Genomic DNA, 19,471 nt, shown 5'->3' on the forward strand with positions numbered 1-19,471 from the left:
TGTGTCCCTCCTGCGTCTCCGGCGGCAGCGGCGGGTCTATTAAATGAAGTACCCGTTCGTGAGCTCTGCTTGGCTCACGAACTGGCACTTCATTTAACACACACACGCCGCTGCCTCCAGAGACGCAGGAGAGACACAGGAGAGGCGCGCGCTGTGCCCTCCGTGTCCCTCCTTCACAAAACAGCACGGAAGCGCAGGATGGTAAGTTGTAACTGGCACTGGGGGAGCATATTTGGCACTTAGGGGGGCATATGTGGCAGTGAGGGGGCATATCTGGCAGTATGAGGGCATATCTGGCACTATGAGGGCATAGCTGGCACTGTGGGGGCATATCTGGCAGTATGAGGGCATATCTGGCACTGTGGGGGCATATCTGGCAGTATGAGGGCTGTGTACGGCTAGAGCTGCATTTCCCACCCTAGGCTTATTCTCGAGTCAATACGTTTTCCCAGGTTTTTGTGGTAAAATTAGATGCCTCGGCTTATATTCGGGTCGACTTATACTCGAGTATATACGGGTACATCAAATGGATTTATTGTTAGGATGAAGCAAAATTTGCCTGCAATTCATTCCATGTCTCTGACTGTCCACCAAAGTATATTTTTATTTCAAATGTTTTATTAGAATAGAATGTCCATTTATAAGAGTCAATGTATATTCTATGTCTGAGGTGTTAGCAATTGATCCATATACGTAATTTAACCCTCCGTTTTCCTCCTATACTTGAAAATCCAGCCTGGATTACAAACATACATATGACTGTGTGGGGATAATGTATAGAGGATTAATGAATGAAGCAAGCCCCATGTAGGCTGTAGAGAAGGTGGGAGACGGATTCAGATTTATGTACTTTTTTTCTTTTTAAAAGTTCTTTGTAGACAGCTCTCATCTCCTTTGTTGTATATATTTTGAATATTTATTTTATGTTTATAAGAGTTTATATGGAAATAAGTCTCTGCACTCACTATCTTCAGTAGTCTGCATATATGTGTTGTCATAAGTGTGAATAGCCTTTACTAAATGGAAGCTTTAGATTTATGCATCTCCCTAGAAAATAAATAAATAAACTTTAGGTTTATGAATTTGATTTTAAATATTTCACTAACCATACACAGAATCATTTTCTAAGTCTTGTATAAGTATACAGGGATGGCGTTACCATTAGGCAGCTTTAAGCAGCTGCCTATGGCACCGATCACTAGAGGGCACCAATGAGGCCATCTACCACACAAGAAAGACATCTTCATCTATATGATGTTGGTAGTAGCTGCTGGACTTAACAACTGCAGCCAAAACTGTGGTCACCACAGGTAGCACTGACATGTCAGATGCTCTCACTGTGCAGTCATCCCAGCTCAGGTGCCCTACTGCCTCCTCCCTTTCCTTCCCTCCCTGCCAAGCATAGGGGCAGAAGTACTAAGCCTTGGAGAGTGATAAAGTGAAGAGAGATAAACTAACTAATCAGCTACTAACTGTCCTTTTTCAAACACAGCCTGTAACGTGGCAGTTGGAAGCTGATTGGTTAGTACTTCATCTCTCTCCACTTTTTCACTCTCCAAGGCTTAGCACACCTACCCCATAGTTAAGCTTCCCCTTACAGATAAGATGAGCTGGCCTGTGCTGGGAGCTGCAAGCTGAGAGGATCTCTTCCTGGTGGCAGTGTCGTATCTATGGGGGTCATTAGCTCCCAGGGCTCAGATTTGGGGCTACCCTGATGCCCTGATGGTAGCGTCTAGTTACCCTTTGTGGAGAGGACCTTTCCCATAATGCACTGGGTCCACATCAACAACTATTTAGAATAGTAACCTGTGTTGAGCAAAGCGGAGCGGAGCGAGACATCGGGCCTGGAGCGTGGTGAGCGAACCAAGCCCGCAAGGGTACATTGGAGCATCAATAAACAATAAATACCCTAAAGTGAACAGAGATTGGACAAAGATGAACATGTTGTAAAGGTGGAGGAGATCTTCCTGGCTGGAGCAGCGCATCCCATGGTATTCCTCCTGGTCTTTTCTTACCCGTGTAGCTACAGTGCTGCTTATCTAGAGGTGAGCAGGTTGGGGTCTACATGTCTGGGTTTTTGTCTTGTATTGCTAGTAGTCTACCTGTGTCTCTCTAGCACTAGTGGAACTACAAGTCCCAGCATATCTGCCAGCTGGATGTGCTGGGACTTGCAGTGCCACTGCAACAGTACTTATATAATTAGTACCTCTTGGGTCAGTAATCACTTCTTTTATGACTAGAATTACCTCTGAATATCCCAGCTCACTGTATGTAACGTACCGTCTAACAATCTCTTTGTGTAACTGTCATAGTGTCCCTATTAGGGATGCTCAATATGATTATATGACACCAATTTTAGTCTCTTTGTGCCACGTTTATGTTTTTTTTTATCTTGGTATCTCATAGGTGTGTAATAGTAGTGTCGCTCGTGTATCAGTGAAAGCGGCAAAAACTGTCTGCTCATAGGTGTGTAATGTGAGTGTCGCTGGTGTATCAGTACAAAAGGAAAGTGCACACCAACAGTGTATGCGCAATAAAATGGATTGAGCAGCCCTGCTTCTTCACTAGGAGGGACAAACACATAAATCCCAAGAAATTCAAAATAGGGAAAAAATAAAGTGCAGAGTGCATTGGCGCTCATGCCATAAGATGAATATGGATTAGACCATGGTTTTATAACAAACATAAAACATTTATTTCATGAACAAATTAATATGTGAACAATAAAAAATATTATATATAACAATAAAAATCCAGAAATAGAACCTGGAGACAGTGTGGGATATAAAGTGGCTGTGCAATAGGTGAACAAACAATCTCTCACCATAAGAAGGCCCTGCGGTGGGCTAGCTTTAAAGAAAGCAATTTTGCGGTCCAGAGCTGAATCAGCCCGGCACCACCGCACAGGGCTTAGATCAGCAAATTGTCCCAGAGGTCTCACTGCTCTAAAGGTCCAAACAGACTGTTTGGACCTTTGGAGCAGTGAGACCTCTGGGACAATTTGCTGATCTAATCCCTGTGCGGTGGTGCCGGGCTGATTCAGCTCTGGACCGCAAAATTGCTTTCTTTAAAGCTAGCCCACCGCAGGGCCTTCTTATGGTGAGAGGCTGGTGTATCAGTGAAAGCAGATGTGTCTACAGATGTGCAGCTGCAGGTATAGGAGGCCAGAGTCAGTCGGAAAAACTGCAAGTGTCGATGGTGCAAGCGATGGTGGAGTCCAAAGACAAACCAGAGGTATTACAGCGTGCCGAGATGCTAATATTAGGATTCACAGTCCTTGCACATTCAGATACACACTGTTAAATCAATGCTGATCGGTTGCCATGGGCAACTTCACCACTGGCTCGCTTCTCCACTCTTTACATTGCTTCATGAATAGTACCCTACATTTGAAAAATTTAATTTAGGAGCTGATACTGTAGGTTGATACTTTATCTCTGTCCACTTTATCTCTCTCCAATGCTTATAGTACATAGACCCAACAATCCTTTGAAGAAAGTGGTGGTTACACTGAAGAAACTAGTCAGGGGCGGCTCTGCTTTCTTTTCTGCTTGGTAATATTGGCCTTTTGGAGAATCATTACCCTCTGCTTATGCCTCCCAAAGAGGTTTCATACCCTCCTGCTGTTCTGGTTTGTGAGAGCATTACCTTAGGCCTGATTCAGACCTGTTCGCTGCTGTGCGTTTTCGCACAGCGGCAATTATCGTTTGACTGCACATGCATATGCACCGCAATGTGCACGTGCGTCACGAAACAGCGACAAGCTGGTGCGAAAATTTCAATCACACAGCCATTCGCAAGCTGATTGACAGGAAGAGGCTGTATGTGGGTGGTAACTGAACGTTTTCTGGGAGTGTCAGGAAAAAGGCAGACGTGCCCAAGCGTTTACTGGGAGGGCGTGTGACGTCAGCTCCGTACCCGATCAGCCTGTTCTTTTCAGGAGTAAGTCCTGGGCTGCGCACAGACTGCACACACAGGAAAAACGATGGTGAGTGAGTTGCGAACCGATTTGCAGCTGTCCGTTGACTGATGGACATTTTTGCACTGCATACACATGCTATCGCACACTTGCATGGGGCCAATTTACACTTCCCCTTGGGCAGCGACTATCTGATCGTAGGACAACAAAATTAGCAGCTCAGCGATCAGGTCTGAATTAGGCCCCTTGTCCAGTATAACACCAATACTAAAAGACTACAATCTGAAGTTAATTAAAGCATAGCTCCCAACTGTCCCAATTTTTGCTGGACAGTCCCGTTTTTTTGGGACTGTCCCACCCGCGGGCCGCAGTGTCCCGCGGCGGGGGGGGGGGGGGGCAGTTGGGAGGTGCCTGCACTCGCTGCTTTGCTTAGCAGAGCAGCGGAGAATAGACATTGTGCGCATGCGCACATCGTCAATTCAGTGGAGACAAAGGAAGAGGGGGCATGCCTGCAACTCACAGAGCGCTGGGCATGCCCCCTTAGTGATGAAAATGGAGGTGTGGCTTGCAATCGTGGCACTCCCGCAGAACCACGCCCCCTTTTGCACAGGTCATGCCCCTTTTCAAAACCGAGCACGGCTATCATTATATTTAGCAGAAGCTGTCCGTACATCCTATTACATTGCGTCCAAGACGCATTTTCTCGGGAAAAAAGGCAAAAAATTGCTTGGCGCTACAGAGTCTTGCCACGCATGTCACGACTTCAAGGGCTGTTTAGCGTGACTGCAGCATGGATGTAAGAGGACACATCTGTATGTGCCCTATATTCGAACCTTGCCAGGAATAATTTTATCCTTGATCTGTTTTCAGTTAAGACACCTTGCTATGGTTAGTGGAACTATGTTAAGTTTTAAATGACAATTGCATACTGTAAATACACCCAATATTTTCTTCCTATATATGGGTAGTCCCTTACTTCCTTTTGTATATTCCTGTATGTGTCTAGCTCTAGAAAGGTAATTGAAAGGTCATTGCTTTTAATATATGAACTCAATACATCATGAAACAGAACTGTGTGGGTCTCATAGCAGGGTGTGGCAACATTGGTGAAAACCCCTTGCAGCCAACGGGGAGAAGACTCAGTGCAGAACTGGCATTAAGCTCCGCCAGACTGTGATGGTTTAAGGATATAGTTGTTCAAATCCTGTTTTTGGGACAGCTGATGAACATTGTCATTCTCAAAACAGGTAGATGTGCATGTAAAAAAAAGCCCCTTGAGTAAGAGTAAGCAAAAGCTCATAGATGACTTACCTTAACCTTGACTCCATCTCATGGACTCTATCCTTCAGGTCTTGGTTTTCCTGAAGAACTGCCTGCATAGCCAATTCTGCTCTCGTCTTAGAGCTGGCAAATATACCAGACTCCTCTTCCGTCTCCTGTACCCTTGCTCTCAGAGAGGTAATCATAGAGGCCTGTCGTGCATTACTTTCTTTACAATTTTCCAATTCAGCCTTAAGCTCTTGTAGAGACACTTCCTTGGAGGAAATCTTTGACCGGAGATCCAGTAACTAAATAAAATGCATGTATATAATAATTATTATTATTTTTTGTTTTCTTTTAGAAGTTACTGTGTGGTTTTTGTGGTCTAAAAACAAGCCCAAGCTTCAAGTTTTCAGAGGTATTTTACAGAGGTCTATAAATGGCACAATGTTTACATTGGAATTGGCCGCCTTGGTTGAGGTTGTGAGCCGATATAGAGACAGCAGCTCTCTTGGCCACCCCATCATCCTTAAGGTGCATACATACTTGCCGAGAAAATAAGAGACGTTGCTCATTTTCCCCCTTCCTGAGCGACGTTGCTCATTTTCTCGGCAAGTGTGTATGCCGCCAGAGCGGAGTGATGCGTCGGCCGTGCATGCATGCTCAATCTGGACTATTGTCCAGGAGCTGCCTGCATGGCCCAGCCACTGCGTGACATCACTGAGCAATATGAACGGTCATATCACTCAGTGTGTACGGCCGCCGACGACCACTTGCCCCGGATAGTGTGTATACACCTTATTCAGCCTAGAAAATATGTTTTCTTTTCCTTTTTTTTCCTCCCATGCAGGGCCGTCTTTTCGTATGGGCTCAATGGGCTCTTGCCCAAGGGCCACAGGAGTAAAAGGGCCCTAGGCTGATAGCTGAGGGTCCCCTCTTTCCAGGGGTACCAGATTTTTTTAAATCGGACCTGGGGAACCGGAGATATCCGACTTCAAAGCAGTGGTCCCCATCCAAGCCTGTTAATTGTTTTTACCAGCCAGATATCTCGGGTTCTGACTGACGTAGAGTTTTTCAGATGGTATACACCAAAAGCTGTGACTCTCCTCTTTCAGTTGACGCTGGCAGCTTGTCTTTACTATGCCCAGAACCAGAGATATCAGCCTTCAAGCAGCTGGTCCCTGCTCCAGCTCCAAACGTCTAATATGCAGTTTTATATTTTTGTTGGTGGATTGCTCTGGTTCCTCAAGTCTGATCCCCAAGTCCCCAGTACCTCCTGAAAGGTGAGACTCTCTAGTTTTTTCTATCACATTAAAGCTAAGAAATCTATTTCCAGGAATTGGAGATATCTGCAGTAAAGCACGCTGCCCTGACCCCAGAAAATGATGAATATTAAGCCCACTCCACTATTCACCCCTCCCTTGTGTATTAAACACCCCCTACCACCCTGGAAGTCATGTACCAGGGCCCCTTCATTCAGCACAATGTCCCCTTTACAGTTTAGTGTTCTCCTTCTCGCCCCATTTGTGCAGTAAAGGAGTAATTAGCAGAAATAATTTCTCCAGGTCCTACATGCTGAGTGAAAGATAGAACCCCTCTACCCCCCGCGGAACATCAAAGCTGCCACTGATAGCACCCCCCACCCCTACCGCTGATGGGTGGGTAGGGGCCCCAGTGCATTTCTGTGGCCAGGGGCCTACACTGCTGTTAAGACGGCTCTGCTCCCATGATCCCTCTTTGTGTGGTAATTCAGACGTTTTCCCCTGGACCCCCCCTGATTCAACCACAAATCTAAGCTTTTTGAATGACATCATGAAAATGGCAACATTTTCATCTGCCAGATTTCCCGAGTATTCTCATAGCTCCACAAATACTTGCAGATTAGATACTTTTCCATATATCTTGGAATCACATCTCAACAAGATCTCTTAGACAAATTGTCTCAATAACAACAATATCTACATTGCCTTCCTTGTTCAGCAGAACAACTCCAAAAACCCATATGATCTCACCTGGAAGGCTGATTTTTATTTTTATTTTTTTATTACTGAATGCATGACATTAACTGAACATTATTTTCGCACTTCGTTCTTTGTTTTCCATTGTTGACTTGAGATATCTTTGAAGTTGGAAAAATGGACGCACATTTAGACAAAAGTATCCACTGCATCTGCATAGCAGAAAGCAGTTGAGCAGTGTAGGGGTGATCTATCAAACCTTGAAGAGAGATAAAATGGAGAGAGATAAAGAACCAACCAATCAGCTTCTGTCATTTTTCAACCACAGCCTGTAACATGGCAGCTAGACTCTAATTAGCTGGTACTTTATTCCTCTCCAAAGTTTGATACGTCTTCCCCTTGGACAGCACAATGGAAACTGTCAGATGAATGGAAACAGAAGCCAAGAGTAACAAAGAGTCCTTAACTCATTTCACCATTACTCCAACTGCTTCCTCTGAAGGAAAGTATGACTATATATTGAAATCGTCTGCAGACCCCCCTGAAACTAACAAGGAAGTGAATGAGGTGAGTATATGTCTACAGGCAGAAGGATGTAGTGAGTGATCCTCTGTGCAACTGCCACTGGTGTACGGGGCAATGCAAGGGCATATTTAGGGAAATGGATGCAGATTCAGAGGAACCTGAAATTTTCAGAAGCACTATGCACACTCCTGAAGGATGTGTGTCCTCAAAACTGCCCTGCTGAACAATAAAAATCTAATTGTATATATGACAAAAGACTGAAGGGAATCATCATAACTAAAAACACTCAACCAAATTTTACAATTTCAATAATAGAAATGGATTTCTACCAATTTTATTTAAACGGACAAGACATTGAATATTGGCCCTCATTCCGAGTTGTTCGCTCGCAAGCTGCTTTTATCAGCTTTGCACACGCTAAGCTGCCACCTACTGGGAGTGAATCTTAGCTTAGTAGATTTGCGAACGAAAGATTAGCAGATTTGCGAATAGACAGTTCTTAGCAGTTTCTGAGTAGCTCGAGACTTACTCTGCCACTGCGATCAGTTCAGTCAGTTTCGTTCCTGGTTTGACATCACAAACACACCCAGCGTTCACCCAGACACTCCCCCGTTTCTTCAGACACTCCCGCGTTTTTCCCAGAAACGGCAGCGTTTTTTCGCACACACCCATAAAACGGCCAGTTTCCGCCCAGAAACACCCACTTCCTGTCAATCACACTACGATCACCAGAACGAAGAAAAAACCTTGTAATGCCGTGAGTAAAATACCTAACTTAATAGCAAATTTACTTGGCGCAGTCGCACTGCGGACATTGCGCATGCGCATTAGCGACTAATCGCTCCATTGCGAAAAAAAAAATAACGAGCGATCAACTCGGAATGACCACCATAATTGCTCTAATTGAACTTATTACTCTTCCAAAATGTATACTGGCATGCATTGGTGTGTATCTAGAGGCTGCATATTGGAGAGTTGCAGGGAAGCCCTGTCTTCTTTCTCCCTACACTGCTGTCATTAGTTGCCAGCACAACACAACCACATTCTCAGTTCTGTCGGCGCCGAGAGCCATCACCCGTGGCACCCCCATCCCCTCTGACAGGAGATCATGAGACTGGAGAGACACGGGAGGAAGCATAAGGCGGAGACACACAGGCAAAGGCATGAGGGTGGAGGACCTCAGGGTGGGTTTTAGACTGGAGATAACCTCTAGGGAGGGGACTGGTGAGGCACAGAGGGGATGAGGCTATATGGCGGCCACGCTAGTGAAAGAAAGTACCAGTATTAAATGATTTACCATTGTTTTGGAAGGGGTAGAAATTGCTGAATCTAATATTTTTTTTTAATTACCCTCACACTAAGTTCTTGTGTTATATGTTGTTTAAGGGTTTCATAAATAAAACTGTACTAAGAAGTATGTATGATATTGAACACTTACCTCTGACTGTGCAGTTTCATACTTTACATGCAGAGCAGCTAGCTCACTTTGGGAATTTTCAGCAATTATCCGGTAGTGATTCATCTGTTCCCGGGTGACCGGAATGTCCACAAAATCATAAGCTGACTGATTGAGAAAACAGAATACCTGTCAATTCCACGGCATAGTTTACTTAGGCTTTAGGGAAAGTCTGTATTTTATGGCAAAAATGTCGGGACTTGCTTCAGAACCCCTGGACAACCACCTTTAATGACTAATTAGGCATTTTAAAGTTTTCAATTACAGTAGCTTAACTGGGCCAATAAATACATGTCATTTTTGAGGTAAAAAAAAAATAATGACCTCAAATTACCCCAAAATCAAATTTTCTGTTAGATTATGTACCTCAAATGTAATGAAAGTATTTATTTCAGCAAAAAAAATCATTGCTTTTGATAATGATTTGAAATTTTTTAGAAAAAAATAATTTATTCCATTTTGGAATAAGGCTGTAACATAACAAAATGTGGAAAAAGTGAAGCATTATGTGTAAAAAGTGAAACATTGTGAATACTTCCCAGATGTACTGTATAAAATTAAAGAAAGCAGCTTGGGCACTGGCTAACTTCTCACTTTTATCACTGCTTAGTACATCTCAAAGAACAGGTTTATTTACTTTGGAAAGAAGAAGTTTAGCAATGCCCTCATTAATATGTACAAGCAATGGGCCTAATTCTGACTTGATCGCTCGCTAGCTTTTTTTTGCAGTCCTGCGTTCGCATAGTTGCCGCACACCGGGGAGTGTATTTTGGCTGTGCAAGTGTGCAATCGCATGTGCAGCCGAGCGGTACAAAAAAACTTTGTCCAGTTTCTGAGTTGCCCAGGACTCAGCCACTGCAATCACTTCAGCCTGTCCGGGGCCAAAATTGACGTCAGACACCCGCCCTACAAACTAGAGATGAGCGGGTTCGGTTCCTCTGAATCCGAACCCGCCCGAACTTCAGGCTTTTTTACACGGGTCCGAGCAGGCTCGGATCTTCCCGCCTTGCTCGGCTAACCCGAGCGCGCCCGAACGTCATCATCACGCTGTCGGATTCTCGCGAGGCTCGGATTCTATCGCGAGACTCGGATTCTATATAAGGAGCCGCGCGTCGCCGCCATTTTCACACGTGCATTGAGAGTCATAGGGAGAGGACGTGGCTGGCGTCCTCTCCGTTTAGAGAAGAGAGAGACACAGTATTTTGGGGAGCATTATTAGGAGGAGTACTACTATACTGTATACTACTATACTACTTGCTGAAGTGATATTTATAGATTAGATAGTGTGACTGTAAGTGTATTATCTGACTTGTGGGGGAGACACTGACAGTGGGGAGCAGTTAGAGTCTGAGAGCAGGACTCAGGAGTACATATAACGTACAGTGCACACTTTTGCTGCCAGAGTCAGTGCCACACTGCCATTGTTGTGACCACACTGACCACCAGTATAATAATATATTTTGTGATTGTCTGCTTAGGCCTCGGAGTACTAGTTGCAAGTTGCAACGTGACCTGAAGTGACCACCAGTTTAATAATCAATCACCACCAGTTTAATATATATATATATATATATATATATATAATTGTATATAATATATATATATATATAATATTGTATACCACCTGCCCGTGGTTTTTTTTTTTTTCATTCTTCTTTATACATACTACTATAGTAGCTTACTGTAGCAGTCTGCGGTGCTGTGCTGACCTGACAGTGTCCAGCAGGTCCGTCATCAGTCATTACATAATAAATATATATAGTACCTGTCCGGCTGCAGTACTAGTGATATTATATTGATTTCATCTCATTATCAATAATTTATCATCCAGTCTAGACTCTATATTAGCAGCAGACACAGTACGTTAGTCCACGGCTGTAGCTACCTCTGTGTCGGCACTCGGCAGTCCATCCATAATTGTATACCACCTACCCGTGGTTTTTTTTTTTTCTTTCTTCTTTGTACATACTACTATAGTATAGTAGCTTACTGTAGCAGTCTGCGGTGCTGCTGAGCTGACAGTGTCCAGCAGGTCCGTCATCAGTCATCATTACCTAATAAATATATTATCTACCTGTCCGGCTGCAGTACTAGTGATATTATATATACATACATATATATATATTGATTTCATCTCATTATCATCCAGTCTATATTAGCAGCAGACACAGTACGTTAGTCCACGGCTGTAGCTACCTCTGTGTCGGCACTCGGCAGTCCATCCATAATTGTATACCACCTACCCGTGTTTTTTTTTTTTTCTTTCTTCTTTGTACATACTACTATAGTATAGTAGCTTACTGTAGCAGTCTGCGGTGCTGCTGAGCTGACAGTGTCCAGCAGGTCCGTCATCAGTCATCATTACCTAATAAATATATTATCTACCTGTCCGGCTGCAGTACTAGTGATATTATATATACATACATATATATATTGATTTCATCTCATTATCAATCATCCAGTCTATATTAGCAGCAGACACAGTACGTTAGTCCACGGCTGTAGCTACCTCTGTGTCGGCACTCGGCAGTCCATCCATAATTGTATACCACCTACCCGTGGCTTTTTTTTTTCTTTCTTCTTTGTACATACTACTATAGTATAGTAGCTTACTGTAGCAGTCTGCGGTGCTGCTGAGCTGACAGTGTCCAGCAGGTCCGTCATCAGTCATCATTACCTAATAAATATATTATCTACCTGTCCGGCTGCAGTACTAGTGATATTATATATACATACATATATATATATTGATTTCATCTCATTATCATCCAGTCTATATTAGCAGCAGACACAGTACGGTAGTCCACGGCTGTAGCTACCTCTGTGTCGGCACTCGGCAGTCCATCCATAATTGTATACCACCTACCCGTGTTTTTTTTTTTCTTTCTTCTTTGTACATACTACTATAGTATAGTAGCTTACTGTAGCAGTCTGCGGTGCTGCTGAGCTGACAGTGTCCAGCAGGTCCGTCATCAGTCATCATTACCTAATAAATATATTATCTACCTGTCCGGCTGCAGTACTAGTGATATTATATATACATACATATATATATTGATTTCATCTCATTATCAATCATCCAGTCTATATTAGCAGCAGACACAGTACGTTAGTCCACGGCTGTAGCTACCTCTGTGTCGGCACTCGGCAGTCCATCCATAATTGTATACCACCTACCCGTGGTTTTTTTTTTTTCTTTCTTCTTTGTACATACTACTATAGTATAGTAGCTTACTGTAGCAGTCTGCGGTGCTGCTGAGCTGACAGTGTCCAGCAGGTCCGTCATCAGTCATCATTACCTAATAAATATATTATCTACCTGTCCGGCTGCAGTACTAGTGATATTATATATACATACATATATATATATTGATTTCATCTCATTATCATCCAGTCTATATTAGCAGCAGACACAGTACGGTAGTCCACGGCTGTAGCTACCTCTGTGTCGGCACTCGGCAGTCCATCCATAATTGTATACCACCTACCCGTGGTTTTTTTTTTTCTTTCTTCTTTGTGCATACTACTATAGTATAGTAGCTTACTGTAGCAGTCTGCGGTGCTGCTGAGCTGACAGTGTCCAGCAGGTCCGTCATCAGTCATCATTACCTAATAAATATATTATCTACCTGTCCGGCTGCAGTACTAGTGATATTATATATACATACATATATATATTGATTTCATCTCATTATCAATCATCCAGTCTATATTAGCAGCAGACACAGTACGTTAGTCCACGGCTGTAGCTACCTCTGTGTCGGCACTTGGCAGTCCATCCATAATTGTATACCACCTACCCGTGGTTTTTTTTTTTTCTTTCTTCTTTGTACATACTACTATAGTATAGTAGCTTACTGTAGCAGTCTGCGGTGCTGCTGAGCTGACAGTGTCCAGCAGGTCCGTCATCAGTCATCATTACCTAATAAATATATTATCTACCTGTCCGGCTGCAGTACTAGTGATATTATATATACATACATATATATATATATTGATTTCATCTCATTATCATCCAGTCTATATTAGCAGCAGACACAGTACGGTAGTCCACGGCTGTAGCTACCTCTGTGTCGGCACTCGGCAGTCCATCCATAAGTATACTAGTATCCATCCATCTCCATTGTTTACCTGAGGTGCCTTTTAGTTGTGCCTATTAAAATATGGAGAACAAAAATGTTGAGGTTCCAAAATTAGGGAAAGATCAAGATCCACTTCCACCTCGTGCTGAAGCTGCTGCCACTAGTCATGGCCGAGACGATGAAATGCCAGCAACGTCGTCTGCCAAGGCCGATGCCCAATGTCATAGTACAGAGCATGTCAAATCCAAAACACCAAATATCAGTAAAAAAAGGACTCCAAAACCTAAAATAAAATTGTCGGAGGAGAAGCGTAAACTTGCCAATATGCCATTTACCACACGGAGTGGCAAGGAATGGCTGAGGCCCTGGCCTATGTTCATGGCTAGTGGTTCAGCTTCACATGAGGATGGAAGCACTCAGCCTCTCGCTAGAAAACTGAAAAGACTCAAGCTGGCAAAAGCACCGCAAAGAACTGTGCGTTCTTCGAAATCCCAAATCCACAAGGAGAGTCCAATTGTGTCGGTTGCGATGCCTGACCTTCCCAACACTGGACGTGAAGAGCATGCGCCTTCCACCATTTGCACGCCCCCTGCAAGTGCTGGAAGGAGCACCCGCAGTCCAGTTCCTGATAGTCAGATTGAAGATGTCAGTGTTGAAGTACACCAGGATGAGGAGGATATGGGTGTTGCTGGCGCTGGGGAGGAAATTGACCAGGAGGATTCTGATGGTGAGGTGGTTTGTTTAAGTCAGGCACCCGGGGAGACACCTGTTGTCCGTGGGAGGAATATGGCCGTTGACATGCCTGGTGAAAATACCAAAAAAATCAGCTCTTCAGTGTGGAGGTATTTCAACAGAAAAGCGGACAACAGGTGTCAAGCCGTGTGTTGCCTTTGTCAAGCTGTAATAAGTAGGGGTAAGGACGTTAACCACCTCGGAACATCCTCCCTTATACGTCACCTGCTGCGCATTCATAATAAGTCAGTGACAAGTTCAAAAACTTTGGGTGACAGCGGAAGCAGTCCACTGACCACTAAATCCCTTCCTCTTGTAACCAAGCTCACGCAAACCACCCCACCAACTCCCTCAGTGTCAATTTCCTCCTTCCCCAGGAATGCCAATAGTCCTGCAGGCCATGTCACTGGCAATTCTGACGATTCCTCTCCTGCCTGGGATTCCTCCGATGCATCCTTGCGTGTAACGCCTACTGCTGCTGGCGCTGCTGTTGTTGCTGCTGGGAGTCGATGGTCATCCCAGAGGGGAAGTCGGAAGACCACTTGTACTACTTCCAGTAAGCAATTGACTGTCCAACAGTCCTTTGCGAGGAAGATGAAATATCACAGCAGTCATCCTGCTGCAAAGCGGATAACTGAGGCCTTGACAACTATGTTGGTGTTAGACGTGCGTCCGGTATCCGCCGTTAGTTCACAGGGAACTACACAATTTCTTGAGGTAGTGTGCCCCCGTTACCAAATACCATCTAGGTTCCACTTCTCTAGGCAGGCGATACCGAAAATGTACACAGACCTCAGAAAAAGACTCACCAGTGTTCTAAAAAATGCAGCTGTACCCAATGTCCACTTAACCACGGACATGTGGACAAGTGGAGCAGGGCAGGGTCAGGACTATATGACTGTGACAGCCCACTGGGTAGATGTATGGACTCCCGCCGCAAGAACAGCAGCGGCGGCACCAGTAGCAGCATCTCGCAAACGCCAACTCTTTCCTAGGCAGGCTACGCTTTGTATCACCGCTTTCCAGAATACGCACACAGCTTAAAACCTCTTACGGCAACTGAGGAAGATCATCGCGGAATGGCTTACCCCAATTGGACTCTCCTGTGGATTTGTGGCATCGGACAACGCCAGCAATATTGTGTGTGCATTAAATATGGGCAAATTCCAGCACGTCCCATGTTTTGCACATACCTTGAATTTGGTGGTGCAGAATTTTTTAAAAAACGACAGGGGCGTGCAAGAGATGCTGTCGGTGGCCAGAAGAATTGCGGGACACTTTCGGCGTACAGGCACCACGTACAGAAGACTGGAGCATCACCAAAAACTACTGAACCTGCCCTGCCATCATCTGAAGCAAGAAGTGGTAACGAGGTGGAATTCAACCCTCTATATGCTTCAGAGGTTGGAGGAGCAGCAAAAGGCCATTCAAGCCTATACAATTGAGCACGATATAGGAGGTGGAATGCACCTGTCTCAAGCGCAGTGGAGAATGATTTCAACGTTGTGCAAGGTTCTGATGCCCTTTGAACTTGCCACACGTGAAGTCAGTTCAGACACTGCCAGCCTGAGTCAGGTCATTCCCCTCATCAGGCTTTTGCAGAAGAAGCTGGAGACATTGAAGGAGGAGCTAACACGGAGCGATTCCGCTAGGCATGTGGGACTTGTGGATGGAGCCCTTAATTCGCTTAACAAGGATTCACGGGTGGTCAATCTGTTGAAATCAGAGCACTACATTTTGGCCACCGTGCTCGATCCTAGATTTAAAGCCTACCTTCGATCTCTCTTTCCGGCAGACACAAGTCTGCTGGGGTTGAAAGACCTGCTGGTGAGAAAATTGTCAAGTCAAGCGGAACGCGACCTGTCAACATCTCCTCCTTCACATTCTCCCGCAACTGGGGGTGCGAGGAAAAGGCTCAGAATTCCGAGCCCACCCGCTGGCGGTGATGCAGGGCAGTCTGGAGCGACTGCTGATGCTGACATCCGGTCCGGACTGAAGGACCTGACAACGATTACGGACATGTCGTCTACTGTCACTGCATATGATTCTCTCACCATTGAAAGAATAGTGGAGGATTATATGAGTGACCGCATCCAAGTAGGCACGTCACACAGTCCGTACTTATACTGGCAGGAAAAAGAGGCAATTTGGAGGCCCTTGCTCAAACTGGCTTTATTCTACCTAAGTTGCCCTCCCACAAGTGTGTACTCCGAAAGAGTGTTTAGTGCCGCCGCTCACCTTGTCAGCAATCGGCGTACGAGGTTACATCCAGAAAATGTGGAGAAGATGATGTTCATTAAAATGAATTATAATCAATTCCTCCGTGGAGACATTGACCAGCAGCAATTGCCTCCACAAAGTACACAGGGAGCTGAGATGGTGGATTCCAGTGGGGACGAATTGATAATCTGTGAGGAGGGGGATGTACACGGTGATATATCGGAGGATGATGATGAGGTGGACATCTTGCCTCTGTAGAGCCAGTTTGTGCAAGGAGAGATTAATTGCTTCTTTTTTGGTGGGGGTCCAAACCAACCCGTCATTTCAGTCACAGTCGTGTGGCAGACCCTGTCACTGAAATGATGGGTTGGTTAAAGTGTGCATGTCCTGTTTATACAACATAAGGGTGGGTGGGAGGGCCCAAGGACAATTCCATCTTGCACCTCTTTTTTCTTTAATTTTTCTTTGCGTCATGTGCTGTTTGTGGAATGTTTTTTGGAAGGGCCATCCTGCGTGACACTGTAGTGCCACTCCTAGATGGGCCCGGTGTTTGTGTCGGCCACTAGGGTCGCTTATCTTACTCACACAGCTACCTCATTGCGCCTCTTTTTTTCTTTGCGTCATGTGCTGTTTGGGGAGGGTTTTTTGGAAGGGCCATCCTGCGTGACACTGCAGTGCCACTCCTAGATGGGCCCGGTGTTTGTGTCGGCCACTAGGGTCGCTTATCTTACTCACACAGCTACCTCATTGCGCCTCTTTTTTTCTTTGCGTCATGAGCTGTTTGGGGAGGGTTTTTTGGAAGGGCCATCCTGCGTGACACTGCAGTGCCACTCCTAGATGGGCCCAGTGTTTGTGTCGGCCACTAGGGTCGCTTATCTTACTCACACAGCTACCTCATTGCGCCTCTTTTTTTCTTTGCGTCATGTGCTGTTTGGGGAGGGTTTTTTGGAAGGGCCATCCTGCGTGACACTGCAGTGCCACTCCTAGATGGGCACGGTGTTTGTGTCGGCCACTAAGGTCGCTTATCTTACTCACACAGCTACCTCATTGCGCCTCTTTTTTTCTTTGCGTCATGTGCTGTTTGGGGAGGGTTTTTTGGAAGGGCCATCCTGCGTGACACTGCAGTGCCACTCCTAGACGGGCCCGGTGTTTGTGTCGGCCACTAGGGTCGCTTATCTTACTCACACAGCTACCTCATTGCGCCTCTTTTTTTCTTTGCGTCATGTGCTGTTTGGGGAGGGTTTTTTGGAAGGGCCATCCTGCGTGACACTGCAGTGACACTCCTAGATGGGCACGGTGTTTGTGTCGGCCACTAGGGTCGCTTATCTTACTCACACAGCTACCTCATTGCGCCTCTTTTTTTCTTTGCGTCATGTGCTGTTTGGGGAGGGTTTTTTGGAAGGGCCATCCTGCGTGACACTGCAGTGCCACTCCTAGATGGGCCAGGTGTTTGTGTCGGCCACTAGGGTCGCTTATCTTACTCACACAGCTACCTCATTGCGCCTCTTTTTTTCTTTGCGTCATGTGCTGTTTGGGGAGGGTTTTTTGGAAGGGCCATCCTGCGTGACACTGCAGTGCCACTCCTAGATGGGCCCGGTGTTTGTGTCGGCCACTAGGGTCGCTTATCTTACTCACACAGCTACCTCATTGCGCCTCTTTTTTTCTTTGCGTCATGTGCTGTTTGGGGAGGGTTTTTTGGAAGGGCCATCCTGCGTGACACTGCAGTGCCACTCCTAGATGGGCCCGGTGTTTGTGTCGGCCACTAGGGTCGCTTATCTTACTCACACAGCTACCTCATTGCGCCTCTTTTTTTCTTTGCGTCATGTGCTGTTTGGGGAGGGTTTTTTGGAAGGGCCATCCTGCGTGACACTGCAGTGCCACTCCTAGATGGGCACGGTGTTTGTGTCGGCCACTAGGGTCGCTTATCTTACTCACACAGCTACCTCATTGCGCCTCTTTTTTTCTTTGCGTCATGTGCTGTTTGGGGAGGGTTTTTTGGAAGGGCCATCCTGCGTGACACTGCAGTGCCACTCCTAGATGGGCCCGGTGTTTGTGTCGGCCACTAGGGTCGCTTATCTTACTCACACAGCTACCTCATTGCGCCTCTTTTTTTCTTTGCGTCATGTGCTGTTTGGGGAGGGTTTTTTGGAAGGGCCATCCTGCGTGACACTGCAGTGCCACTCCTAGATGGGCCCGGTGTTTGTGTCGGCCACTAGGGTCGCTTATCTTACTCACACAGCTACCTCATTGCGCCTCTTTTTTTCTTTGCGTCATGTGCTGTTTGGGGAGTGTTTTTTGGAAGGGCCATCCTGCGTGACACTGCAGTGACACTCCTAGATGGGCACGGTGTTTGTGTCGGCCACTAGGGTCGCTTAGCTTAGTCATCCAGCGACCTAGGTGCAAATTTTAGGACTAAAAATAATATTGTGAGGTGTGAGGTATTCAGAATAGACTGAAAATGAGTGGAAATTATGGTTTTTGAGGTTAATAATACTTTGGGATCAAAATGACCCCCAAATTCTATGATTTAAGCTGTTTTTTAGTGTTTTTTAAAAAAAACACCCGAATCCAAAACACACCCGAATCCGACAAAAAAAATTCGGTGAGGTTTTGCCAAAACGCGGTCGAACCCAAAACACGGCCGCCGAACCGAACCCAAAACCAAAACACAAAACCCGAAAAATTTCAAGTGCACATCTCTACTACAAACGCTTGGACACGCCTGCGTTTTTCCAACCACTCCCTGAAAACGGTCAGTTGACAGCCACAAATGTCTTCTTCCTGTCACTCTCCTTGCGATCGGCTGTGCGAATGGATTCTTCGTAAAACCCATCGCACAGCAATGATCCGCTTTGTACCTGTGCAACGTGCCTACGCATTGTGGTGCATACACATGCGTAGTTCCGACCTGATCGCAGCACTGCAAAAAACGCTAGCAAGCGATCAGGTCTGAATTACCCCGCCATCTTTAAGAAAGGGACCTGGAGTGTATCATATATATACTTACCATACTATCCCTTTAAGCCAGGATACCCATGAATTACACAGGCTCTGTGGCTGGCTGGCTTCAAGCTTGCATTTTCACCTGGTTTTAATCAGCTAGAGAACCTGTGTAATTCATGAGTGTCCCGGTGTAAAGGGATAGTATGGTAAGTCTAATCATACATCACTGGTAAGGCTTTGCTTGCTTATTCAATGAAATATACTGATGTCACTGAAGCTCAATGCAGTCTATGTTTACATCCAGCCAAAAGGTGGACTGCTTTCTTCTATCCATCCCGAATTCACTACAGACAGCATAATCACTCAGATAGTCCAG

At 45.4% G+C, this 19,471-nt stretch overlaps 1 protein-coding gene across 2 annotated transcripts in view; it reads right to left on the minus strand.

The window, feature by feature from the left end:
• Window positions 1–19,471, minus strand: part of CCDC170 (coiled-coil domain containing 170) — a 242,599-nt gene that overhangs the window by 159,150 nt on the left and 63,978 nt on the right. For both annotated transcript variants that reach the window (XM_063917874.1, XM_063917873.1), the window contains exons 4-5: window positions 9,101–9,226; window positions 5,231–5,487 (exon numbers count right to left, since the gene is read on the minus strand). In XM_063917874.1, coding sequence (XP_063773944.1) covers window positions 5,231–5,487; window positions 9,101–9,226 — 383 coding nt within the window. The remainder of the gene's footprint in view (window positions 1–5,230; window positions 5,488–9,100; window positions 9,227–19,471) is intronic.

The sequence above is a fragment of the Pseudophryne corroboree genome, chromosome 4 (assembly GCF_028390025.1).
Source record: "Pseudophryne corroboree isolate aPseCor3 chromosome 4, aPseCor3.hap2, whole genome shotgun sequence".
Lineage (NCBI taxonomy): Eukaryota > Metazoa > Chordata > Amphibia > Anura > Myobatrachidae > Pseudophryne > Pseudophryne corroboree.